The sequence below is a fragment of the Equus asinus genome, chromosome 10 (assembly GCF_041296235.1).
Source record: "Equus asinus isolate D_3611 breed Donkey chromosome 10, EquAss-T2T_v2, whole genome shotgun sequence".
Taxonomy (NCBI): domain Eukaryota; kingdom Metazoa; phylum Chordata; class Mammalia; order Perissodactyla; family Equidae; genus Equus; species Equus asinus.
In genome coordinates, this window is record NC_091799.1 from 74,183,868 (window position 1) to 74,211,239 (window position 27,372).

At 42.4% G+C, this 27,372-nt stretch overlaps 2 protein-coding genes across 11 annotated transcripts in view; one reads left to right on the forward strand and one right to left on the reverse strand.

Moving 5' to 3' along the window:
* Nucleotides 1–8,672, reverse strand: part of NNT (nicotinamide nucleotide transhydrogenase) — an 81,589-nt gene extending 72,917 nt beyond the window's left edge. Inside the window, exons 1-2 of one of the 4 annotated variants that reach the window (XM_044779354.2) lie at nt 8,585–8,672; nt 3,836–4,039 (exon numbers count right to left, since the gene is read on the reverse strand). In XM_044779354.2, coding sequence (XP_044635289.1) covers nt 3,836–3,992 — 157 coding nt within the window. In that variant the 5' untranslated portion in view covers nt 3,993–4,039; nt 8,585–8,672. Of the gene's footprint in view, nt 1–3,835; nt 4,040–7,776; nt 8,212–8,447 lie in introns of those variants that run through there. The other 3 variants (XM_014831494.3, XM_014831478.3, XM_014831486.3) reach the window with 3 other exon arrangements.
* Nucleotides 8,198–27,372, forward strand: part of PAIP1 (poly(A) binding protein interacting protein 1) — a 45,790-nt gene continuing 26,615 nt past the window's right edge. Inside the window, exons 1-5 of one of the 7 annotated variants that reach the window (XM_070519690.1) lie at nt 8,452–8,560; nt 21,514–21,601; nt 24,027–24,167; nt 25,551–25,709; nt 26,074–26,171. In XM_070519690.1, coding sequence (XP_070375791.1) covers nt 26,144–26,171 — 28 coding nt within the window. In that variant the 5' untranslated portion in view covers nt 8,452–8,560; nt 21,514–21,601; nt 24,027–24,167; nt 25,551–25,709; nt 26,074–26,143. Of the gene's footprint in view, nt 8,561–21,513; nt 21,602–24,026; nt 24,168–25,550; nt 25,710–26,073; nt 26,172–26,254; nt 26,562–26,603; nt 27,287–27,372 lie in introns of those variants that run through there. The other 6 variants (XM_070519689.1, XM_070519688.1, XM_014831504.3 and 3 more) reach the window with 6 other exon arrangements.

A 27,372-nucleotide genomic window follows, 5' to 3' on the forward strand; every position in this document is an offset into this window, starting at 1 on the left:
GATTAGAACAGAGGTCAGCAGCCAGGTCAAAAATAATAGTCTACAGGCCAGATATAAGGAAAACCAGCAGTCTATGAAATGACATAGAGGAACTCTGCCCAAGGGCACTCCATGTTAGCCAGTGACTACCCAACCTAACCAGGTTCTCTCTCAGGGAGTTTGATGGGAGACTCACAAAAAAGGTCAAAGAGAACAGAATGGAGCAGCAGCTATTTTTAAGCACTGCCATGAGGTAACTAAAGGGAGGCCAGTAGCAACAGTAGTAGAAACATCAGTAGTGGACACGTGAAGGGGAAATATGAGTCATAGCTACAAGATCCAGAACACCATTCCATTTCTCCAAGTAGCTGAAGGGTTTCTTGGCTCTCATACTTCTCAAGAATCCATACAATAAACTCTCATCACAAAATATAACCTGATACGATTCTGTTCCTTGCACCCAAAGAAGTGTGTATAATACAGAGTTAAAGTATTTATATATGATTCAGAACAGCTTTAGCTAAAATACATTAGTTTCTTCTGTCGTTTTACTCAATATGTGGATATAGATTTTTTTTAAATAAAGAGGATCTGCTTCTATACCTTTTACTAAAGTTCAGGAAGTCTACTCTAGCAATCTAAACTCTGATATACATAATAAGAAAATAAACCAAATTATCTCTATGGAGTAACTTATTAAGGGAGACCTTAGATTAAGTCAATCTAAAAATATCTGCATTTGAACGCAGTCTTAGATCCCACACTACTTAAGCAGTAATAATTGACAGTAAGCCAAAGACAAACATGGGCTGAATCTCACTCTCTACTTGAAGGTCAGGGAAGAAAACAACAGAAAGCTGGAAAATATTTTGGGTTGACGTGCAAAATTAAATCCCATATACTTATCTGGAGTTCACTTATCTGACAACCTCAAATTCTCTAGGCTCTACATACCACAAGTCAAGGAAGCTACCAAAGACAAATGAAGTCACATCACAAGGATTTCGGAGCCAGCCTGAAAGGGCTTCTACTGGCCAAATATGAGACAACTGGAGCATCAAAAAGAATAATAATTAATTGCAATGTAGTAAAACACATCTAGGAATGATAAAATCCATGACTTCATGATGATACTCAAAAAATAAATGAATATTTTTTAAAAGCTTCATTGGTCAACTTTGGAGGAAGTAATGCGTGGTAGGCAGAATAATGATCTCCCATGGATACCCATGTCCTAACCCTCAGAACACATGAATATGTTACAATACGTGGCAAATGGGAATTATGGTTACTAATCAGCTGACTTGAAATAGGGAGATTATCCTGTATCATCTGGGTGGGCCCAATGTAATCACAAGTGTCCCTAAACGTGGACAAAGGAGGCAGAAGAGTCAGAGTGAAAGAGTAATTTGAAGATGCTATGCTGCTGGCTTCGAGGACGGAGGAAGGAGCCATGAGCCAAGGAATTCAGGCCGACTCCATAAGCCGGAAAAGGCAAGAAACAGATTCCCCGCTAAGGCCTCCAACAGGAATGCAGACCTGCCAACACCTTGACATAAGCCTAGTGAAAGCCATTTCAGACTTCGACCTCCAGAAGTGTAAGATAATAAATTTGTGTTGTACGAAGCCAGTAAGTAGGTGATCATTTGTTACAGCAGAAATAAAAAAACATAAGGCAACCAAGTGATTATTACCAACGCTAGTAAATAATGGAAAGAATCATTTATCTCATCTTACGAGTACAATCTCAGGGTAACTAAGTAATAGAGGGAAAGTTTTTCTTTATAGAAAAGTTCTAGCTAATAAATGAAGCTAGAGCGATGGAACGTCGCCATTTTAAGACCCCTGATAAAATCATGGGTTTAGTTAATGATCATCAAATGGCTGCTACAGGCTTGAGTGAAAAATTGATGGGAACTTCAAATACATGGATCATATTAACAATATCCAAACTCACTGACTAACCTTCTTGATATAATGCAATAGATAGTACCCGGCATCACCTATGAAATATCCCTGGCAAAAAAAGCAACCCTGAGTCTGATCAAGCCTCTAGATCAGCTGAATGTTACAGAAAATACAAAGGACAGAGAAACTGGTTAAATAATACCAATGGAATTCAGTCAGCCAAACCTAGAATGTGAGAAATTCTAAAGGGCAACAACTAAATTCTTTAACAAATAAATCAAAAAGAAAAAAGAGGAAGAGAATATACAGATCAAAAGAGACATAGCAAGCAAATACTACGGTGGACCCTGTCTGGATCATTATTTGAACAAGGCAACTGTAAAAAAAAAAAATAAAGAAGAAAAGAAAAGAAAAGAAAAAACTGAAAAAATATGAATACTGACTGGAATTACTTTTCATGCTTTTCATATTGAAATCATGGTCCTATTAAGGAAGAAATAGAATCCTGATAGAGATAAATAATTATTCAGGAAATAGTCAAGAACCAGAAATCAAACAAACAAATAAAAAGTCTCATGCGTAGTCAATATAGAGATCTTGATGTCCATGCATTTACTCACAAGGACAATTCTCATGTCTCAAAGAAGTTATTTACTTTTATACACAATTTTATCACACCAGGTTATCTGGCTTTCTGGAACACTTTAAAAAAAACTCTGCAGATAAAGTTGAAGGCTCTCAGGGGCAGGTACCCTGCCAATAGTGACTTCTCATGTGACAACAAGAAAAGAGGCTGTAAAATCTATTAAAGGCAGATGTAAGAACTCAAAAAGCCTAGCAGTTTAGGGGTCCTTAACGCACAAACAGTCCTACAAACTTAAATAAAAAAGAAAGGCATTACTCTACCTGGCAAAGACTTGTTTGCCCCCCAAATATCCATCCTGTTCCTCTGCCTTAGTAACAGAATGCCATTTTTGGTTGAGTATGTTACCATCTAGAATAAAAGACTGAATGCCCGAGTCTCCCTTACAGCTAATAAGGTCCAGCTGTCTGCGTTCTGGCCAATCAGATGTAGACAGAGGGCTGGGAGGGTCTCTGGGCATGCTTAAAGGGATCTGACTCAGCTTAGAAGAGCCCCCTCTCAGACTCTCCCCCAACTGGCCTGCACCTCAGAACAGAAACAAGTAGGGGTCCTAGCAGGGAAGGCCTTGTGGGCCACTGAAAGTCTTCAGCTCTTACTCTGTATGAGCTGGGAAGCTAGCGGCAAATTTTGAGAAGACTGATGTGATCTTTCATTCGAAAAAGATTATTCTCGCTGTTGTGTACAGAACAAACTGTAGGGGGGCAGAGGTATAAAGCAGAGAGCGTTTAGGAGACTAGAGGAATATTTCAGGTGACAGATGATGATGGCTTGGGCCAGGATGATAACAGCGTGATGGCAAGAGGACAGATTCTAGATAGAATGTAGAGCTGATCTATACATACTAAGAGGATCTAGGATGACCCCAAGGTTTCTAACCTGAGCAACTGAGATGAAGCTGCTAGTTACTAAACTGAGAAGCATTCTTGCAGATCACATTTGGTTCCTAATTCTTGAGCATAGATGAGCCATATAGGGTACACGCCCCCAATACTGATGAGGAGAGAGGAAGAGCGGCTAGGACAAATGGTTACTATGAGCAATAGTTTCCTGGGTACAACTCAACTGGTTTATCATTTTTCTTTTTCTATTATCTTTTCTTCTCTATGAGCACTGACAATGAAGAACTTATATACATGGAAAAGAGGCACTCATTTTCCATGAGGTATTCATTTGGTTTTTTATTCAAAATGATCACTCACAAGCACCAGGCTGTAAAACTACATGGCCTTCCTTTTATCTATCATCAGATCTCTCAGCTGCTAGGCCTCGAAGGTTTGATTTACGCACACTGAAGTGAGACTTTACCTGGTTTCACAGGGGCTTTACACCACAGCGCCTGATGAGTATGAAATGTTCGTAAAAAGTCCTTCTTCCCAGGTAGAACCTTACAGGATCCCAAATTGCTAAGAAAAGGACATGAACAGCCCGTCACCACTGTTTTCAGGAGGTTCGCCATGGTCATAGGAGCTCCCAACTTTCTGAATCCCCAATTTCCTTGACGGTAAATCACTAAAAGGAAAGAAAATAAAATATTTACTCGCCAACAAAAACATACTTTGTCTTTCGAACATCAAAAACATAAAAAAAAGGCTAATCCAAAGAGCTTGGAATATAACACAAATGTGGGCATCTACGGTGAATTTATTTGGCCAAGTTCTTTATTTACACAAGATGCTTCAAAAGTTTCTTTCCTATTCAGGTATTTAAAACTTGGAATCCATTTTCCCACTGAAATCGTAGTTACAAAATCACTATTTAGTTCCAAGCCTAGGTCACATAAGTCTAACTGATCCTTAATGTAGTTGGAAAGTTTTTTAAAAAATTGCTAGAGTCCTGTCACATCTTACACAAAAGTTTTCTTCTACGTAAGCATGTCCAGCAAAAATTGCATATAATCAAAGCTACCCTTAAATTTCCCTAAAATTGTCTAAAATACCGTAGAGTACAGTAGTAAAGCCACCATGTGTACAGAACACCAGCTTTCTATCCAGTGCAGCAGGGTCTCTCATCCTGTGAGACCCCCCAACAGAGGTGGAGTGAACACGAGATTCATGTTTGCCAAGTGCACGTCTCAAGAAAATTAAATATGCATGGGATATGACTCCAATAAAAAAAAGAAAGGAAGAGAAAAAATTCCATGGTTATCTTTATCACATAGCTTTCTGCCTGTAGACGTGGGCGTAACTAGGAACTTTTCTGTCAGTCGTTCTCACAAGTAGCCACTTTTTGCCAGCTCTAACGAGGCTGGGTGAAGCATCATTGACCTTTGCTGTTACTGAGGCTTCAATGGCTACCTCCACTGCTCTCCTTGGCAGATCCCCAGGGGTGCATGGAAGGCAGTCCCACCACACCCATGATTCCTGATGTTCCTCCATCTTTCTCTTCTTTCCTTCAAAAATTGGAAGAAGCAAAGGACCTGGAACTCTGCCCCATCATGTGGGCCCTCGCAGGGCCAGCACCTAAACCCAGCAGACTCCACAACCCTTCTTCCAGCCTCCAAAAGAAGAAGAATCTAGCAAATTTTTAATTTCAGAACTGTTACCACAACTCCCTAAAGCAACTTCTTGCAACACCAGAAAGCAACACTAGGAATGGAAATCCTCAAGCCAGGTGGTGCTTATTCTTAAAATACCCTTTAATTCAACAAACATGTATCAAGGGCTGAGTCTCAGAGGCACAGCAGTTAGGAGCATCTGTAGAACCAAACTAGAGATAAGAAAAGTCAACGTGTGTTAATACCACAATGTACAGTAACGCCCAAGTTCAAAGTTCTTGGGGGATCAAAGAAGGAGATCATGTCCTCTTACAGGGCTCAGAAAAGAAAGGGAAAGTCATTCAAGATAGAATATGGAAAAAAGGCTAAGGAAGAAGGAATATTCAAGATGTGTTCATGCATGCAATCAAAAATGTACATGAATAATTCTCTGCATTTGAACAGAAGGTTTTATATTTTCAAAGTGCTTCCAAATATTCATTTCATTTCAGTCCTAAAGCATTCCTGAGTCCCATAAATACTCTCCTCATTCATGCATGGGTCACTTAGGGTTATTCATGGCTGAGAATGGAGAGCAAACTGAGTTCAAAATTTAGCCACATATTCAAAACATTTACTGAAACTATGCCAAGAACTGAAGGAGATAGATATATAAAGATAACTCTTGTCTTGAGAGAGATTTTTTTCCTACCATTACTAACGACATAGTCCTATCCTACGCTCCACTTACCCTAGGATCTCTTCTTAGATCATCCCAGCTTTCCAATGACCACCTTTCTCACAGGGCTGATGGGGCTTACCAGACCTCATCAGCCAAAGAACAAAGCTCGCTCTATAGCTAGCCCTGTATTGTCTAAGTCTGCCACGCACTTGCTGTTTAACCTGAATCCTTCTGCGCCTCAGTCTGCTCATCTATAAAAGGAGCACAGGAAAGCTGGTTTGCAGGGCCCTGTTAGGCTCTAGAAATTTTATGATCAAAGAAGATTTTGCAACACTTTAAAGCTGAAGTCCCATTCCATGGCCTGGAGACTGGAAATTTTGCCCTGCCTACTTGGAAAATGGTAATTTGATGTTGAGCACACCCCTGGCATCAGATGCCAATATGGCCAAGGCCTTCAGAGGCCAATTGCTCCCCAAAATTCCAGTTGATTCAGGTTATGAACATACAGGGCAGTGATCAGGAGGTAGTTTATAGGCAAGAGCCGTCCCTACACTAAGCTTGAATCAAATACAAATGACCGTGAAGGATATTCAGAGAATATTTGAACACTGTTATCACACGCTGGTACTTGTTTACATTAAAGACAGGATTCCTTCTTAATTGTCACATTTTCCCCTAAAATAAAGTTCTCTGCTGTTTTATTATCCATGTGTTCCATAGCATTGAAGCAATGGAGAAAAACTACAACTCAAAATTGAAAGAAAAAAAATGTTTTAGTATGGCGTTCATACCGTCATTCTATGTAAGTTATTTGGGTATTTTCTCCCCTAATAGATATTCAAATTCTTGAGGGCAAGCACGTGACCTAGAGAAGATAGCATAGAGGGGGTGGGTTCCAACTGTGGGTTGGAAGCCCCTACTCTGCAACTTAACTGTGTGACCTTGGCAAGTCAGTCAGTTAACTTCTCTGTACCTGTAATGGCAATATAACTATATTGCTATAATATGCCTGCTATAATTATAATGCGATAATAATAATAGCACCTACCTTACAGGGTGGTTGTGAGGATTAAGAAAACACAACATGTTTATTGCTATTACTATTCACTTTAGTATTACCTCTGGTCCAGTGCTTTGCACAAAACAGAGGAAACCAACAAGCATTTTTTGACTGAATGAATGAATAACTAGGGCTAGGTAAACTGAAGCCTGGATATCTATGGAACACACTCTCCAAGGAGTTTCAAGAAATTTCCTTTGAAAATGAAAGGCCGTGCAGCCTTATGGAAAACTGATTCCATCAGCAAAGGTAAGCAGTTGGAGCACATTTGCTGATAAGAATCGTAAACTGGCCATTCAATCAAAAAACAGCGAGGTTTGCTAATAAAAAGGGTGCGGTGGAGAAGAGGGGTGCATTTTAAATAAAAGTTGGCACGCAAGCCCCACGATTCCGCATGGAGCTTGTCCTCCAAGACTCCTTAGGAACAGATCCCTCAGGGACTGCCCTGCACCTCAGGACGAATAAAGGACGCCTGCAACAGTAAACAAGCCACGCTTTTAAAGCGAGACATACCAACCAAGGACACAATACCCGACGGAAGCTTACACCGGCGGGCAACGTGGCCTTGCCCAAAGTCACCGGTACCGCCACTCCCTCAGCACCTAAACTGCCACCAGGCTGGCATCTGCCCGGGACCGCTATTTATAACCTTCCCCGGAAGCCCATTGGCGGAGGCTGCGTCAGAGGCAGTCCGCCTGCGGAGTTCGAATCAGCTCTGCCCCCTCCGCTGCCTCTCCCCCCTCGCCGGCCCGGGCCCACTCTCTGCCCGGGAGAAGCTTGCCCCGACCACCCTAGGCCGCCCCGACCCGACGTACGCTCGCAACTTTCGATCGCCACTTCCTATGTCTCCAGCCGGTCACTCACCCCGAATTCCCTCAAGGTTTAAGCACCATTTCGGGGCGTCCAGCTGCTAGCTCTCTGGGTGCACCCCCTATCGAGAGTCCTCAATGACCTCCCTCCCATCTCCCATCTTGCGGGCCGAAATGACCCCGTACAACTCCTGCCTCTCCCCAAAGCTCCCAGATCGGCACCTGCACAGCTGCCGCCTCGTCCCCTGCCATCAACGGGGTCCCAGTTGCCGAATCCACCGACCCACTCTCGTCCACGTCGCCCCAGCAAGAGACAAGAAACCGGGCCCTCGAGGCACGGTTCTCCTTCCCGGCCCAAGCCTCGGCCCGCGGGCGCCCGGGTGCACCCCGCGCCGGGTCACTGCCGACCCCGCCCCCTTCTGCTCTTTTGACAGGTCTCCCTCCCGGCGGTGGCCCGCAGCGTCCCGGCCGGCCCGCGCCCCTTCCCCAGCTGTGCCCCAGGCACGCTCACCTTGGCGGGGAGGCCGGGCGGCCGTGGGCGGTGCGCCGCGGGCCGCGAGGGGACGCCGTGCTGGCAAAGCGGGCTCGGGCCCCGCGGCACTGCGCCTGCAACCCGGAAGAACAGCCCCAACCCGGCGGCGGCGGCCACGTGACGGCGACGGAGCCCCCACCCCGGCCAGGCGCCCCTTCCCCGCAAGGCCTTTCTTCCCGCCTGCCCTCTTCGTGGCCGAGAGAGCGACCCCACGAACTGCCCCCTAGAACGCAAAGGCCAGTTACCCCAAGGACCCCTTCCCTCTCCTCGGTGGGCAGCCAAAACCCCTTTGTCTGGGGCTCGCCCCGCGGCCCCCAGCCCCGCCCCACGCATTCCCTTGGCCCGTCCTTGTCAATCAAACCTGCAGCCGAACCCGGGCGCTGAAGTTCTCAAGGCTGCATTTGTCCTCCGCCCCTGCAGTTACGGTTACAAAGTGTGGTTTCCTCTCTAGTGTTCCGCCAGAACAAATAAGAGGTAATATAACTCCACTTGTGGTACCTGACTTTCCTCTAGCTCTTTAGGGAAAATCAGAACCTCTCTAACAGGAGAAGACCAAAAGGAAAGCGGGAGGAGGCCGGGCGGTGGTGAAGGGCGGGAATGAGGGTGTTGTTTTTCCTTTCGGGTCGAAGAGGTGGAGTTAAACTTTTCAGAAACGATGTGAAGGCCCGAAAATTAACATACATCTGTGTACTTGTCTTCCAGCGGCTGGCCCAGAGAAGGCCGTGTATGTCCTGCGGCTGGAGGGCAGCCTTGGTGGACGTTAAGTGTCCTGACCAGGTCTAGGCTGATTTTGGCAAAACTATTAAAGGACTCCAAAACATAATGTCCTAGGTGTTCTTTGCACATAGTTCTGTTACTTGGTCTGCAGGTGTCTTCTGATTAAAAATGGGAGGAAAAAAACAGAAAGTATAAAATGGTTCACTTACCCAAAGCTGAATCATCATGCAATGTCAGTACGGTCACTGCTTTTTATTTTAATTGAAATATTTAAGATGAGTAAAAGAATTCTGAATCTGAAAGACATAAGCCAGAACAGATATTCTACATCCTTAAAAAGAAAGAAACTGCAGGGAAACCCTTACTTTGGGAACATCTCTTGTGTTTAACCAACACAAAATGTCATTCGACTAATGGACTCCCACTCCCCTTCAGACAAAGTAAAACACTGTCCTTGTCCTGCAAGAGTTCACAGATGGCAAAGGACACAGCCTCACGTTTTAAAGTAATAATAAACCATGATAAGTGCAACCTATAAAGACAGGTTCAAGATACTGCAGGTACAATGAGGCAAGAATAATTGATGAGTAATTGATAAAACTAAGTTCCTTTCACAATATGTGTAAATCAAATCATTATGCTGTACTCCTTAAACATATACAGTGCTAAATGTCAATTATATCTCAATAAAACTGGGGGGAACTAAGTTTTTGTTTTAAAACACTTGTGGGGGGATGCATGTAGTAGAGGTTTGCTTCTTTTCTTTTCAAGGCTTAAAACTCAGTGGTTCCCAGCTGGGGAGAATTTTGTCCTACGGTGACTGGAGATATTTTCATCGTCACAACCGGAAAGGGGAGGCACCTAATGGGTAGAGGCCAGGGATACTGCTAAACACTCTATATTACACAGTCCCTTACAACAAACAATTATCTGGCCCCAAATGTCAGTAGTGCTAAGATTAGAAAAACTCTGGCTTAAATAAATGCTCAATGAGTTATTTTACTTGACTGACTTAAGATAATATCACATCAGAACAAATCCAAAGACGACGAGTCACCTTTCACTTTTCCTGTTAAATAGTAAGCATATGATAATTTTTAAATTCATTCTGCTCATTTGTCCAAAACAATTTGGGTGCTGTTGCTCCAGATGAAAACATCTGTCATTTGGAAGGTTCTATTTTAGGTCATAAGCTCCTACAAAGTAATTACAATATATTCATGGGAGTCCCCAAAGAAAATTGAATTAAGTTCCAAAAGTTTGTTTGTAAATTAATTTTTTCTGAATCTTAGACACTGTCTTATATAAAATTTTTGCAAAGATTTTATATCCCCCATTAAGTTGTGAGGGGTTTGTCTATTTTGATATGTGCTCCTTCCTCCTTGGCTTTCTCAGCGTCCACACCCCTATTTAGAACAGTACCTCTCACATACAGGCACATTTTCACTGCAGATTGTTCTATGATTGGATAATTTTAAATTTACTTTAAAATCACGGTACACATCAAAATTTAAACCCTCTGAAATTTAGATTTTGTACCCACAAATGCTTAAAGATAGTATTTAATATTTAGAGTCCCACCCAAAAGCAAAAAAGGTTAAATCTTTAGACGAATTTAACACACCATTAGAGTCTGCTTTGAAACCTCAAACCAGACTGGTGCCCAATAGCCAAAAATCAAAATGTAGACTGAGCCTGAGATGATAGGTGATCAGAAACTGAATTCTGGTGGGGGAGAGAGGAGGCGGTTAAGAGGGACATTTGTACAGTGACAGATGGAAACCAAACTTTTGGTGGTGAACACAATATTGTCTATACAGAAGTCAAAAGATGATGATGTACACCTGAAATTTATATAATGTTATAAACCAATGTTACCGCAATTAAAAAAAATTTTTTTAACTGAACTCTAAAGACAACATGTTACGAAAACTCTGCATCTAGTTAAAGCCAGGCCAGAGAACAGGTCAGTTTAATGTGTTTTCATTGTGGTTATTACATTAAACAGTTACCAGCAGTTTATTGTTTCAAGCTTCTCTTTTATAAGTAATTATTAGCAAAGTGAACCACTCCAATGAGAGTGTATTCTTAGACTCTGGGCATTTTTAATCATGCAGACACCTGACAGATTTTAAGGCTACCATCACTAACTCAATCTCAGCCTCTTCTCCCAGGCAGACCCAGACAACAGTGTGTTTGAGGTTAGGAAACAAATATTAACCAGCTAAATGAACTTACACTAATCAACATTAATTGGAAAAAAATTGAAGAGAACTGACATTAAACAGCCAGCACAAAGTTAAATAATTGGCAATTTGTTTATTTAAGTAAAACCAGTTTGGAATTAGAATTGTTGTGAGCATCTAAAAAACTAGCTCTTAGCATAAATTTGCGGATATTGTTCTCTCCATATAGTAAGTGCCAATGATAAAAATCCATGGTATTTTTTTATGGGTGTAGAAATTTTTTTATTTAATGAAACATTGTGGGCCTGGGAAGATGGTGAGGGATAGGGGGCCATATTAGCATCCTAGGGCTGCTGTAACAAATTACCACAAACTGGGTGATTTAAACCAACAGAAATGTATTCTCTCAGAGTTCTGGAGGCCGGAAGCCCGAAATCAAGGTGTCAGCAGGGTTGAGTCCTCCGGAGCCTCTGAGGGAGGAACTGTCCCATGCCTGTCTCCAAGCTTCTGGTTGTCGGCAATCCTTCGTGTTCCTTGGCTTGTAGACACATCACTCCATTCTCTGCCTTCTCTTCACATTGCTACCTTCTCTATGTGTCTCTCTGTGCCCAAATCTCCCTCTCCTCTCTCTTATAAAAACACCACTCAGTGGATTTAAGGTCTGCCGTAAATCCAGGATGATTTCATCTCGAGATCCTTAACTAATTACCTCTATAAAGACTGTAATTCCAAATAAGGGTGGTCACAAATTTTGGCGGGACACTATTCAACCCACTACAGTGGCATTCTGTGTGTTTAAGGGTACTATAATGTAAAGATGGTTTTTTGGTTGATTTTTTTAAAAACATGGATAGATTTACCAGTTCTTGAGTTTAAAGTGAAAATCCAAATTATTTGGGGAAATTCAGGTGAAAGTCGTTTTGTATTAATAATTAAAAGAATTTCCTTATATATTTGTTTTGCTTTCTTAATAAAGATTCAACCTAGTTGAATTTTTCCTTAGTTTTTTAATAGTATATATAACTATATATATTATACAGTTATTACCATTATCAAACTACAGTCATGTGCCATATAACAACATTTCAGTCAACCGTGAACCACAACAGTGGTCCCATAAGATTAGTACCATATAGCCTAGGTGTGTAGCAGGCTATAACATCTAGGCTTATGTGAGTATACTCTATGACATTCACACAACAACAAAATCCCCTAACAACACATTTCTCTAACATATCCCTCTCATTAAGTGATACATGACTACACTTGATTATAAAATTCCAGAATAGCAGTTAACATGTTTATATTTAACTGTTTAAATAATGCATTTGATGAAAACTCTAGTTCAGATAATTTTTCTTTTTTAATGTACTGTTGGCACTTTTTTTTTCTCCTTCCTTGCCGAAGCCCCAATACATAGTTATATATTCTAGTTGTAAGTCATTCTAGTTCTTCTATGTGAGCCACCACCACAGCAAGGCTACTGACAGATGAGTGGTGTGGTTCTGTACCCAGGAACCCAACCCAGGCTGCCGAAGCAGGGTGTGCCAAATTTTAACCACTAGGCCATCAGGGCTGGCTCTCAAATACTTTTTAAACAGTTTGGTGAGATATCGTCTCTTTGTAGATCATTGTTTGTTTATTTTGCTGAGGAAGATTCACCCTGAGCTAACATCTATTGCCACCATGACAGCATGGCCACTGACAGACCAGAGGTGTAGGTCCATGCCCAGGAACTGAACCCAAGCTGCTGAAGTGGAGTGCACTAAACTTAACCACTAGGCCACCAGGGCTGGCCCTGTAGATCTTTTTTCATGCTAGATGTTACCCAGAACAGGAAAGGAAAAACCAGCATTTCTCACCTCCATTGTCTTTTGTCATACTACTCTCCTATCTCCTCCTACTTCTTTAACCATTCATTCCAAGTTCTTTCACCACTTAAATGTGCAAATGTTTCAAATGTTCCCTTGACCCTCTTTCCTTTCAACTCTAATACTTTGTTCCTGGAAGTCCAATGTCAGTTGTTCTATGACAACTCCCAAAGCTCAATGTCCAGCCCAAATCTCTCTCCTGAGCTCCAGACTCACACAGCTAACTGCCTCCTGGTCATTTCCATTGAGATATCCACAGATGTCTTAAACTCGACATGAGAAAACTTCTCCTTTTCCTCTCCTGTTAGACATAACAAAATACTTGATGCTTCCCAAATGTATGAAGCTATTCTACGCCCCACCCCCTGAGCCTTTTTATAGGAATGGAATGCTCTCCTTCCCCACCCTACTTTTTGCAAACCTGTGCTCATCCTTGGGGTCTAGCTTTTGTCTCTTCTTCTGTGAAGCATTCCAGGATGCCTTATTGGACTCATTTCCCTGAGCTTATTACAGTGCTTGGCACAGAACAGATGCTAAATAATTATTTTGCAGGTTGTTGTGAAGAAGAGAAAAAACTTGTGTAAAGAAGATAGCTCAGGGTATGGCACATAATAGATTTTCAAAAGTGTACCCCGTTCAATTTTAGCAAAGGTGCAAAAGCAATTCAGTGGAGAAAAGAAAGGCTTTTCAACAAATGGTGTTGAAGTAATTGGACATCCACAGGCAAAAAAAAATTTAATGAACCACAACCTAAATCTCACAGTTTATACATTAAATCAGAATGAAATACAGACTTAAATGTAAAACGATAAAACTTTCAGAAAAAAATAGGAAAAAATCTCCGAGACCTAGGGCTTGGCTTGACACCAATAGTATGATATATAGAAGGAAAAATTGACAAATTGAGCCTCATCAAAATAAAAACCTTTAGCTCTGTGGAAGACCTGGTTAAGAGGGTAAAAAGACAAGCTAGAGACTGGGAGAAAATATTTGCAAAACACATTTCTACAAAGGACTTGTATTTAGAATACATAAAGAAGTCTCAAAACTCAACCACTTAAAAAAAATTCAAGTAGAAAATGGGCAAAAGACATATTTTACTGAAGACGAATATAAGCACATGAAAAGATGTTCAATATCATTAGTCATTAAGTAAATGAAAATTAAAACCACAATGAGATATCACTACACATCTATAAGAATGTCTGAAATAAAACATAGTGACAATACCAAATACTGGTAATGATTGGGAGAAGCTGGATCACTCATACATGGCTGATGGGGATGTAAAATTGTACTAGTCACTCTGGAAACCAGTTTGGTGGTTTCTTAAAAAACTAAACATGCAACTACCATATGACCCAGCAGTTATACTCCTGGGCAGTTCTCCCAGAGAACTGAACACTTATGTTCACGCAAAAACCCATAAATGAATGTTCATAGTAGCTTTATTCATAGTAGCCCCAAACTGAAAATAACCCAGAAGTCCTTCAACAGGCGAATGGTTGAACAGATTGTTGTTGTACATCCTTAAAATGGAATACTTCTAAGCAATGAAAAGGAATGAACTGTTGATATACACAACAACTTGGAAGAATCTCCAGAGAATTATGCTGAGAGAAAAAAAGCCAATCTCAAAAGGTTACGTGCTCTATGATTCCATTTATATAACATTCTTTTTTTTTTTTTTTTGAGGAAGATTAGCCCTGAGCTAACTACTGCCAATCCTCCTCTTTTTGCTGAGGAAGACTGGCCCTGAGCTAACATCCATGCCCATCTTCCTCTACTTTATATGTGGGACGCCTACCGCAGCATGGCTTTTTGCCAAGCAGTGCCATGTCTGCACCCGGGATCCGAACCTGCGAACCTCGGGCTGCCGAGAAGCAGAATGTGCGAACTTAACTGCTGCACCACCGGGCCGGCCCCCAACATTCTTGAAATAACAAAATTATGGAATAGAGACTAGATTACTAGTTTCTGGAGCTTAAGGAGGTGAGGGTGGATGTGACTATAAAAGGGCAACCGGAGAGATTTTTGTGATGATGGAAATGTTCTGTATCTTCATGGTATCAGTCAATATCCTGATTGTGACACTGTAGTATAGTTTTGCAGGATGTTACCATTGGGGAAACTAGGTAAAGAGTACAGATGTTCTCTCTGTATTATTTCTTACACCTGCATGTGAATCAACAATCATCTGAAAGTAAAATATTTAATTTAAAAAAGAAACCTGGCAAGTATAGTAAAATGTCAATGGTAGAATCTAGGTGGTGGATATACAAGTGAGTATATAAAATTCTTTCAAATTAGCTGAATTTTTGCAATTTTTCTAGTAAAATTAGAAAGAAAAATTTAACATTAACTATTGTAGTTGTACTGAGACAAAGTCTGCCCACTCCTATAATGTAAAGGATAAAAGTACCATGGATTCAACTCATTAGAATCAGCATTCCTAAGGGCCTCTTTCCCTGTGTCATGGGTTTGTCAAATGAGTTTGCCCATGGAACAAGAAACCAATTCCATGAAATGGTTTTTCACACAGTGGGGCTTTTCTGAAGTAGAGAAAGCAAATGTTGGTGGTTCAAGATACCTCCTAAGTTTGGGGGTAAAGATTTTTTCTTCCTCCTCCCATCCCATCTCACCTGTAGTCAGCATTTCCAATCCTATTAGGTCTGCTAATGGTCAAATTCCCCTCTCTACTGATCTTTTTCTCCCTAGAATGGCCAAGGTACTCTAAGGATTGCATTGCTCACTCTACTGCTAGGTGATATTTTAGCTGCCACATCTTCTCTGTTGTGGCTTTTGAGTAGAGGACACAATTACAATAATTTACAGCATTACCTCAAACACTTTAAGTAGCTTCAAGGAAAAATTCATTTCAGAGCTTAAACTTGGCAAACCTGAAAAGTAGGTATAAATCCATAGTGATGATTAGGGGTTCTTTGTTTGTTAATCTCCATAATGGGCTCAAGAGTACAAAAGCGGGCTGGCCCCGTGGCCGAGTGGTTAGGTTCACGTGCTGCGCTGTGGTGGCCCAGGGTTTCGCTGGTTCGGATCCTGGGCACGGACATGGCACCGCTCATCAGGCCACGTTGAGGCGGCATCCTACACGCCACAACTAGAAGGACCTGCAACTAAGATATACAACCATGTTGGGGGGGGGGCGCGATTTGAGGAGATAAAGCAGGAAAAAAAAAAAAGAGAGAAGATTGGCAACAGTTGTTAGCTCAGGTGCCAATCTTTAAAAAAAAAGCGTACAAAAGCATTTGGCATGCCACCTTAGGACACTAAGAAGAGTTAAAATTTGCGTAATATTTTACACAGCACTTTCCCATGTATTTCTTCATTGGATTATTTCAATAACTCTGAAGTAGTATTGTTATTCCTGTTTTAAGATGAAGAAACTGGCTTGAAGTTAACTGACACATCTAAAGTCACATCAATAGATATTGCTGAGACTTAAATGTAGACCTTCTGGGCTCTAAATCCAGTGATTCCCGGTGGGGAAGAGTATCCTCCAGGTAGGGGATGCTAAGATGACTGAACTCTGGGAATGAAGGTACCAAGAGAAGTAAGGAAAACAGAGGCCCCTTCAAAGAGAGAGATGCCTCTCTGAACATCAAGAGGCCCTCTCATTTCCCCCTCCCCACTGACTTGCCTGAATTACACCTACTACTTCATTTCATTTGAGATAAGACCTTCTCACAGAAGCCTTTCCTGACCACCCAAGGTTGAGTTAGGTAACCTCCCCTAAGACCCAAGTTTTAACATAATTATAGTGTGTATCATTCTGCCTTGTTACTGCCTATTTGTCTGATTGCTACACTTAAGCGTAAGCTTCTTAAGGACATATTTTATCTTATCCATTGACATGTCATGAACACCTAACAGACTGTCTGGATTTATTAGGCAGCCAACAAATATTTGTTAAAACAAAGAAAAACATTGTGAGTGCCCTGTAGGAGTTGAAACAGAAAGAAGATACTGGCTTTTGACCTCACGCCAACAAAAAGGGCAGTGAATAGATTGTGCCAGAGAGAGAGAGAAACAGAACGCACCAGTAGCAAAAGACCTCTTACCTGATATTTGTACATTAAACATTGATGTTCCTAATTGTCTTTCGAATGCCAAATTTAGACTCTGAAAAGAGCATTTCCAGCTATTACATTACCTTGCTACTGGCCAGCAAGCACTTCAGTTCAATTAGTTGAATTGTGCAATTAGTAGAATATTGCATGTTGTATTATTCACTCAGAACTCTAAAATGTTCAACTCCGATATCTCATGCGCTCACCACTGCTTTCTTCCTTTCCAACTCCCTTACTTCCATCTCTTCATCCTCCTTTTCCTTCCAATCTATCAGTTATCTTTCGTCATCAACCCTTTCTCTATCTAGCTTAAGCCATGAACAGCCTCTTAGCCTCTTTGTCTTTACTCTTCTGCCTTAACTTCATAATGAAATTACACTTCCACTAACAGGTTTCTCAGTTCCTACACCAGGTTGTCAAGAGAAAAGTCACAGAATTGTTCAGTGTTACCTCTACATGTCCCTGGTCTCCAACCTCAGTGGGACTTTCTGAACCCCGCAGCAGTTCTCCTATGTACATCCACTCCCCCATCAGCTTCCTCTCCCAGAGCAGCTTTTGCAACCATTTCCCACCCTCACAGCAAAGACATTTCCTCTCTTTTACTGAGAACACGGAGGAGGTCATCTTAAGTTTCCAGCACCCTCCCCCTCCTGTAATTTGTCTGCGGCTCCTTCCATTTTTTAGTGAAAGCTTTTCTCCCATCCAAAGTTATTCCTGCCACCTGTACTCTGAATTTATGATCCACCGCCTCCTCTGGTCCTTTATTCCCTTAATTTTCCCCCTTTTCCCTGACATGTTCCCTCGCCTCACTGTCTTTAGCAAACAAACTCATGTTTCTCCCACCTTTTAAAAAAACTATAATAACAACAAAAACGTCTTCAATACACTTGTCTTGCAAACTTTCCATATCTCTCCCATTTATTTCCCCATCAAGCTCAGAGCTGTCTATACTTCCTGATACTCACAATTGTTTGCACCCAGATCACTCACAAATCTATATTATTCCAATTGTTAATATCATTGGAATGCCCATTTATTAATTTTTAGTGAGAAATATAGCTCAAGGAGAGTAGAAGGTTTGCATCAGCATGTCCCACTGATTCCGGAGACAAAGTGCAGCATATTGTTTCAGCTTGTAGACTCTGAACTTAACAGAACTGAGTTGCTAACTATTTATGTCATCTTGGGCAAGTCTAGTAACCTCTCTGAGCCTCAGTATTTAAATCTACAAAATGGGGTAAGTAATAGTACCCACCTCAGAGGGTTGTTTTAAAGATTAAATGAGACAATTAAATAATTCATGTAAAATGTTTACTTGGACTATAGTAAGTGCTAAATATTAGCTATTATTATGATTGCTATTGTTCCTCTCAAAATGCAAATTTAGGCAGATAGTCAAATTATGATCAGAATGTTGCATGGTGAAGGAGGACTTGTTTCCCAGAAGCAGTTGTTCATTTAGTTGTGTAATGGCTCAGGCAGGACACACCCGCCAAGGTGTATAGAGTGCTCAAGCTCAGAAAATGGTGCACTTTCATAGATTCTTTAGACTCCTACTCGTATTTAACATCTCTGCAACATTTGACACTCTTGGGCTCACACTCTTTAACCTTCTATTCCCCACTGGCTTCTCTCAGTTTTAGTCCTATGTAAACAGAGTAAACAGATTCCTTGTCTTTAACTCAGCCATTAAACTTGTTGCTTCTCTTTCTCTTCTGCCTCTATACCCTTTTCCTAAGAAATCTCACTTCATCCTGTAGCTTCAGCTCTCAAATCTCTAACTCTAGGCAACATTCTTCTGAATTCCCTCTCCATAACTTAACTGTCCACTGAACAATTCCACTTGGTTGCTCCAGGTGCCAAATGAAATGTCCAAAATGGAATTAGTGAGAGTCTGCCCCACTATGGTGTATCCATTCTTAGGGACTGAGGCAATGAAGTCAGAAGCCTGGGAGTCGACCTTATCTCTAGCCTCTCATTAAGCCTCACATACATCTGTCAACTTCTTCCTAAATATCTCTTGAATTTGACCCTTCTCTCCAACCCCACTCCCACTACCTTAGTAGCCACCACCATTTTTTGCCAGAATTTCTGCCATGGCCACCAAACAAGTCTTCTTGCTTCTGGTCTCATACACCTCACACCTAGTAATCTCAAGGCCCTGCATATCCTCAGCACCTAGAACAGTGTTTGGCACAGAGTAGACATGCAATAAATATTTATCGAATGAATGGATGAGTGAATGAATGAATTTCTATCCTGGTGGAGTTTATAGTCCAGCTAAGAGATTAACATTAAACAAGTAAGCACACTAGATGTTGGGGACAGCCCCAGCAGCACTCCTGGCTCTCAGACACAAAGATGTTTTGGAGCCCTAACCCAGATGGGAATCAAGTGCTGACTGGCTGGGGCTATAATTCATAGCAGGCCCAAGAGACCAGGAGAGGAAGACAATTTACACAATGAGACCCAAGAGAACAAACACATCAGCTAATTCTTCTTCTCTCTCTTAATGATGCCCCCACTAATTTATAATGATGTGAAAGTTGCTGTGATGATTTGGGTGGAGAGGAGTGAACTGAACTAGCTAGGAAATGGTTGGGAGTGATGGAACAAGATGGAACAAGGCTTATGTATATGCGTTTGGTTTTTAAAACTTTTTATTTAGAATCAACGTAGATTCACATGCAGTTGTAATAAATAATACAGACAGATGTTGTTTACCCTTCACCCAGTTTCCCCTGATGATAACAGCTTGTACAACTGCAATACAGCCAGGAAATTGGCAATATACAATCCACCTACGTTAGTTTTACATGCACTTGTGTGTGCATGCCCCCCCCCAACACGTGTATTTAGTTCTATGCAATTTTATCACATGTGTAGATTCATGTGACCACCACCACAGTCAAGAAAAAAATAGTTCCATCTCAAGGATTCCTCATTGTACCTACCTTTCAATAGCCATACCTACTTCCCTCCAAAACTCACCCCCTCCTTAACCCCTGGCAACCACTAATCTGTTCTCCATCTCTATAATTTTGCCATTTGAAGGTTGTGTAAGTGGAATCATATAACAACCTTTTGAGATTGGCTTTTTTTCTTCTCAGCATAATTCCCTTGAGAGCTGTCAAAGTTGTGTGTATCAGTAGTTGTTCCTTTTTCTTGCTGAGTAGTATTCTATGGTATGAATGTACCACAGTTAGACGATTCATCCCTTAAAGAACACCTGGGCTGTTTCCAAATTGGGGCTATTATGAATGAATCTGCTGTAAAAATTTGGGTTACAGGTTTCTGTGTGAACATAAATCTTCATTTCTCGGGCATAAATGCCTAGTTTGGGCTGCTTTAAGAAAATACTGTAGACTGGGTGGTTTAAACAACAAATTTATTTCTCACAGTTCTGGTGGCTGGGAAGTACAAAATCAGGGTGCCAGGCTGGGCAGGTTCTGGTGAGGTCCCTCTTCCTGGTTTGCAGATGGCCATCTTCTTATTATGTCCTCACATGGTGCAAAGAGGACTCTGGTCTCTTCCTCTTCTTATAAGGGCATGAATCCCATTATGGAGGCTCCATCCTAATGACCTCGTCTAAACCTAATTACCTTCCAAAGACCCTGCCTATTGGGGATTAGGGCTTCTACATACAAGTTTGGATAGGACACATTTAGTCCATTGCATTCTGCCCCTGGCCCCCAAAATTCATGTCCTTCTTGCATGCAAATACATTCATTCCTCCTACCAGCCCCAAAAGTCTTAACTCATTCCAGTATCAACTCTAAAATCTGAAATCCAAAATCTCATCTAAATGTCACCTAAATCACATATGGATGAGATTTAAGGTACAATTCATCCTGAGGCAAAATTCCTCTCCAGTTGTGAACTGGTGAAACCAGCTAAGTTATGTGTTTACAAACTACAGTGGTGGGACAGGCATAGGATAGACATTCTCATTCCAAAAGGGAGAATAGAAAAGAAAGAAGGGGCGTGGGCCCAAGCAAATCCAAAACCTGGCGAGGCAAATTCCATGATATCTTAAGACTTGAGAATAATCCTCCTTGGCTATATGGTCTGCCCTCCAGGCCCACTGGAGTGCCAAAGGATGCCACTCCACATCTTGTGGGGTTGCATCTCCAGGGCTCTGCCAGGCAGGGGATCATACTCCAAAAGCTCTGAGCAGCACTGTCCCCATGGCTTTGGTTGGAGGTTGTCTGGCCTGTTGAAACCAAGGTGGTGGCCCTGATGACCTCTGAATCACTTTTGGGGGCCATTCATCCCCTTTCTTGAAGAATAGCACAAATTCACAGTTGAATAGTTTATCATCCTGTCCCATACATTCGAAGTCTGACAGCTTTTTCTCCATTGTTCAATAACATCGTCCTCATTTCTTTTTTTTTAGAATTATATACTTTTAATTTTTATGCTGTGTATTATCTCTTTCTGATTATAAATTTTAAATATACAAAATGTATAAATTAATAAATGAAATTTGTGAGTAATCACAGGACACAGAGAGTAACCACTGTTGGATTTGTGATGTGAACTTTCTCATTCTCTCTCTGGTACAGATAGAGCTGTCATTTCTTGAGTGATTACCAAGTGCTTGGAGAATTTTACATGTATTAAGGAAGTTCACTCTCACAGCAATCTTCTGAGGTGGGTACAAAGATTATCTCCAATTCATCAGTGAAGTTCAGCTTCTGGTTCAAGACTTTGCAGCTGGGAAGTGGCAGAACCAGGTCGTGGAACCCCGATGTTCTGGCTCCGAGTCTGTGCACTTAACCTCTCTCTCCATGGCTTTGATACATTTATAAACACATATTTACCAAAGTGAGATTATATTGCACCTAATGTCTCGTAACCTGATTTTTCTATTTAATGTATCTGAAGGGCATTCCAAGTCAGTAGAGATAAATCTGTTTCAGTATTTTTAATGTCTGCACTGTATTTCACTTTTTTATTTTATTTTTTGGTTGTAACATTGGTTTACAACACTATATAAATTTCAGGCATACAGCATTATATTTCGATTCCTGTGTAGATTACACCATGTTCACCACCCAAAGACTAATTACAATGCATCACCACACATATGTGCCTAATCATCCCTTTCGCCCTCCTCCCTCCCCCTTTCCCCTCCGGTAACCACCCATCTAATCTCTGTCTCTATGTGATTGTTTGTTGTTGTTTTTATCTTCTACTTATGAGTGAGATTACACGGTATTTGACTTTCTCCCTCTGACTTATTTTGCTTAGCCTAATACCCTCAAGGTCCAGCATGGTCCTCATTTCTGTCTGAGACCAAGTCAGAATGGCCTTTACCGTCCATATTTCTGCCAACATTCTATACATGATTATTTATCATCTCTAAGATGACAAATAAAAACGGCAAGCAATAGGAGTATATGAGGAAGCCATTTGGTGTAAACCTAATTCGGCCTGACCTTGTCTTTCCAAAAGGGCCTGACTGAGGCCGTTGAGCATGCATTGTATATCTGCTTTAGAGATTCCCTATGGCAAGAGCAAAGGCCCTTGAGATAAAGGTGCAACTTCCCTCCCCCTCCCAATGTTGGCATCTCCTTAAGGATTAAGTATCTTTCCTTAGGCTAGAAACTGATTGCTGCGCTCACCGGTGACCGCCCAGCTCGAGACAATAGACTTGCCTCCTGCTACCTGCTGTGTCCATCAATCGCTGTGCTGACAGGGCAATCTTGTGACTATTGTGGGAGGGACATTTCAATCATATGTGAAACACCCTCTTTGAGGGTATATAACCGCCCTGTGTACCCCCACTTCTTTGGAGTGCTCTGTTCCCTTGTGGAAAGACTCTCCTGGGTTATAATCCTAAGATTTAAGCTCAGAATAAACTCAGCCAAATTTTCATTTATAGATTGGTTATGGATTATTTTTGTCGACAAAGAAGATGGAAGTTTTCTCTACAGCTTCCTTTTCTTCCTGAGCTCTCACCAGAATTACCTTAGCAGTCCCTTCATGCAATGTCAGCTTTTTCTAGCATGCACCAGAAAACACTACCAGCCTCTACCCATTAACTGCTTCCAAACTACGTCCACATTTTTTCAGGTATTTGTCACAGCAGCACCCCACTTCTCAGTACCAATTTCTGTCTCAGAGTTCTCCAGGGAAACAGAACTAATGAGTTAAATATATATATATATATTATATATATATATATATATGATTTATTATGAGGAATTGGGTCACGTGGTTATGGAGACTGAGAAGTCTAATGATTTGCTGTCTGTAAGCTGGAGACTCAGGAAAGCTAGTGGTGTAGTTCCAGTCTCAATCTGGAGGCCTGAGAACCAGAACACCAGTGGTGAAAGCCCTGGTCCAAGGCCAGGAGAAGACCAATTTCCCAGCTTAGCAAATCAAGCAGGGAGATGAAATGCTCCTTTTCTCTTCCTTTTTGCTCTCTTCAGGCCCTCAATGGATTAGGTGATGCCCACCCACATTGGGGAGGGCCATCTGCTTTACTCAGTCCACCAATTCAAATGCTAATCTCTTCCAGGAACACCCCCATAGACACATGCAGAAATAATGTTTAACCAGATATCTGGGCATTTCATGGACTAAACTGACACATAAAATTAATCGTCACAAATGCCCAGGAGTGCAATTTTGGGGTTGCATAGTAGTTACATGTATAATTTTTAAGGAAATTGCCAAACTATTTTCTAGAGTGATTACATCATTTTACATTCCCGCCAGCAAAGTTTGAGTGACTCAGTTTCTAGTTTCTCCATATCCTTGCAAGCATTTGGTGTCGTCACTATATTCTATTTGAGCCATTCTGATAAGATGATGGTGAAATCTCACTGGGGTTTTAATTTTCATTTACCTAATGGCTAATGATGTTGAACACTTTCTTTCACGGGTTTAAATGCCATCTGTACATTCTCATCAGTGAAACCTCTATTCATGTATTTTGTCCATTTTCTAACTGGATTATTCTTTCCAAGTTGAGTTTTGAGACTTTTTCATGTGTTCTAGAAACAAATCTTTTGTCAGCATGTGCTTTGCAAATATTTCCCCCATATTTATGGAAACTTTTTCCTCTTAGCTGGACCTGAAAGCCTGCACTGTCTATCCCCATATGGTCCAATGACGATCTCGAAGTCAATAAGTTCTTCAAGGTTTCTGAAAACCAGTCTTCTTTACCCTCATTATACTGGTGACCCAACGAAAAGCAGGAGTATTGCAGGTGAGTCCAATTATGTTAAAAGCGTATTATGTACCAAGTACTGAGCTAAAATGTAAAAGTGTAGAGATTAAAAGGTGTCCTCTACCTTGAGAAGGCTTGTTTAGTGGAGGAGACAGTTAAATCAAATGTTAACAATCCAGCACACTAAGCGCCAAGTCACAGTTTTTCCAAGATGCAACTATCACAAAGGAGGAAATTGAAGACTAGGGAGCTTGTGGAAGTCTTCCTGGAAAAGATCTTTCGAGCCCAACTTAAAGAAACAAATCTTTTCCATAGTTCAGAGCAGGTCCTTTTCCCATGTTACAACATATTTTCCAACCTCTCAGAATTTAGTCCTCCTACTTTCCTTTCACCATAAATCAATAAGAAAGGTGTAAATGTGGAGGAGGAGCTTGTTTGATGATTCTCTTCAGAGTCCCAGATGGTGCTTACATTTGTGTTTGTGTGTGGCCCCTTGGCATTTTACAATACCTAACATCTGCCAGTTAGCCCTATAACGGTCCCCAGATAGATTTGAGCCCCCATAATATCTTAGCACCTTTTCTGTAAAATGGGGACAATTGGAATGTTTACTTCATAGGATGTGAGGATTGAATCAAACGATAAAAGTTAAGCTTGTGGAACAGTGGCTGGCATATAATAAACAGTCAACAAATATTAGCTATTGTTATTATCATGAATATAAATCCATTCATGTTATCCCCAAGTCCACTTTTATATGTCATAAGGCTAAAGTTACCTAGTAGCAAATGAGAAGACAAAGGATGACATCGCAATTATCTAACTTATCTAACAAAAGGAGGTTGTAAGGACTCCCTGATGTCACCACGGATGCACAATAGCCTTATCCTCAGATAAGAAAGTCTCAGGTGTAGAAAAGGTGCTATCCACCATAAAAGTTCTAAGGGGAAAAAAAGTTTGTGACAGGAGTGGGGCATCTACTTCAGTGGAACACACAGGATAACTCACTCTCACGTTTGTTCAGCATACAGTTTGTGGCTTTTCCTATATAACAGAAAAGTCCAGGCAAGAAGAGATTGATGACTACATGAAAGAATAGATTTTAATGTTATGAACATTACCTTATCTAATTTTTAAATTGTAATCTTGTCTTTGTAATATATACTCAGTGCTACAACATGCTTATTATTTTTTAGATGAGGAAACTGAGGGTCAGAAAAGCTAAATTCCTTACTCAAGATCACACAGGCATTTAAGGGTCAAAGCCAGGATCCAAACCAAGCTCCAGCCTACTTTGAATCCTATCTTCTTTCTTCTTTGCTGGCTTCCTTCCCTGACTTCATTATTTTTGCCAATCATCAACAGCATGAATCATTTATTCATGATTGCCCTCATTAAAGCCATTTTTTCTCATTTGTTTAGGTGAAGATGTTATTTTCTGTATTGACAAGAGAAAATGATTAACAAGAGTTTTTGTTCCTAATTGAAATGATTCTCAAGATGACAAGACTGAAAAAACATTAAGAACTGCTTAAAATACAGGGCCACAATCAGAATTTGGGAAGATGTTTCAATCTAACAGTAAAGAAATCAATTTTTTTTCCTATTCTTTTCATTACTTAATTCATCCTTCATTTGGCTTTAACTCTGTCAGGCCTGACAAACACAACAATTTACACCTAAATAATATCTACAACTTTGCCATGCAATGAGGCAGCCACTAGTCACATGTGGCTATAGACCACTTGAAATGTGCCTCATCCCACTTGAGATGTGCCGAAAGTGTAAAATACACGTTGGATTTTAATTACTATGAAAAGAAGACAATATCTCAATATTTTAATATTAATTACACGTCAAAATGATACCATTTTGGATATATTTAAGTAAAATATATTAGAATTAAAATTAATTTCACCTTCTTTTACTCTCATTTGTCTTCTAGAAAATTTATAATTACATAAGTGGCTTGCATATGTGGCTCGCACTATTGTTATGGACAGCACTGGTAGAAGATGAGAAAGAGGGGCGTTTCATTGAAAGGTAGTGTATTTTCCTAAAATTCCGGGAGGGGAAGAGAAAAGGGAAGAGACTGAAGCTTGGTCACGGTAGTTGTGACCTGCCGTGATAAACAGCTACCGCGAATTGAAAAGGGCGCGGGGAGGGGGGAGTCTTTCGAGTCAGTTTCCACTCCCCTCTCCGGCTCTAAGGAAGCAGGCGGCAGAGCTGCTTCCCGAGGACCCCTTCGCGCCCAGTCCTCGGGGCGCGCTCCACGCCGGGCATTGATCACACCTGCGCGCCCACGGGGGTGTGCGTCCGCGAACAGCGGCGCGGCTCCACGCCCCCTCCCCCCGTACTTTTATTTTCCCGGCACCAACGGTCAGTCTCGCCAGTCTCTCCTGAGACCCACCGCGTAGGTTGCGCCCGCCTCGGGTAAGCGCTGCTCTCTGCCCCCCGCCCGGCCCCGGTGGCGGGCAGGGCCGTCCAGTCACGGAGACGCCGCTGGTGCGGCGGCCTGCTGGGCCGCGGTTGCCAGCCCGCGGTGAACGAGCGGAGCCGCCGCGGCGGGCGCGCCCGGGGCCTCCGGGCCGCGGGGGGCCGCTGTGACCCGCCTTCGTCCCCGCCGCGCCGGAGGCGGGGAGCCGGGTTTTCGGGGAGAATCGGCAAGTGGAGGGGAGCCGGGGGGCGGGCACTGTGGAGCGGCGGCTTCGGCGGGGGCTCCAGCTGCCGCCCGCTCTGCCCGAAGCGCGGAGGAGCCGAGCGGGGGCCCGCAGCCCTCCTCCTCCATGAGGCCCGAGTGAGCGCGGCTGCGAGAGCCGGCCCGCGGCGCCTCCCCCCGCGTCCTCCCCAGCTCAGCGGCCGCGGCCCCCGGAGGAGGCGGAGGAGGAGCATGTCGGACGGTTTCGATCGGGCCCCAGGTGCTGGTCGGGGCCGGAGCCGGGGCCTGGGCCGCGGAGGGGGCGGGCCTGAGGGCGGCGGTTTCCCGAACGGAGCGGGGCCTGCTGAGCGGCCGCGGCACCCGCCGCCGCCGCAGCCCAAAGCCCCGGGCTTCCTGCAGCCGCCGCCGCTGCGCCAGCCCAGGACGGCCCCGCCGCCAGGGGCCCAGTGCGAGGTCCCCGCCGGCCCCCAGCGGCCTCCGCGGCCCGGGGCGCTCCCAGGTACGGAGCCGCTGTGGGGACCCCGTCCTCCTGGGCCAGCGCTTCCGCCGAGGGCCGGCGCGCTGGCTCCTCCTTGGCCCCGGCTC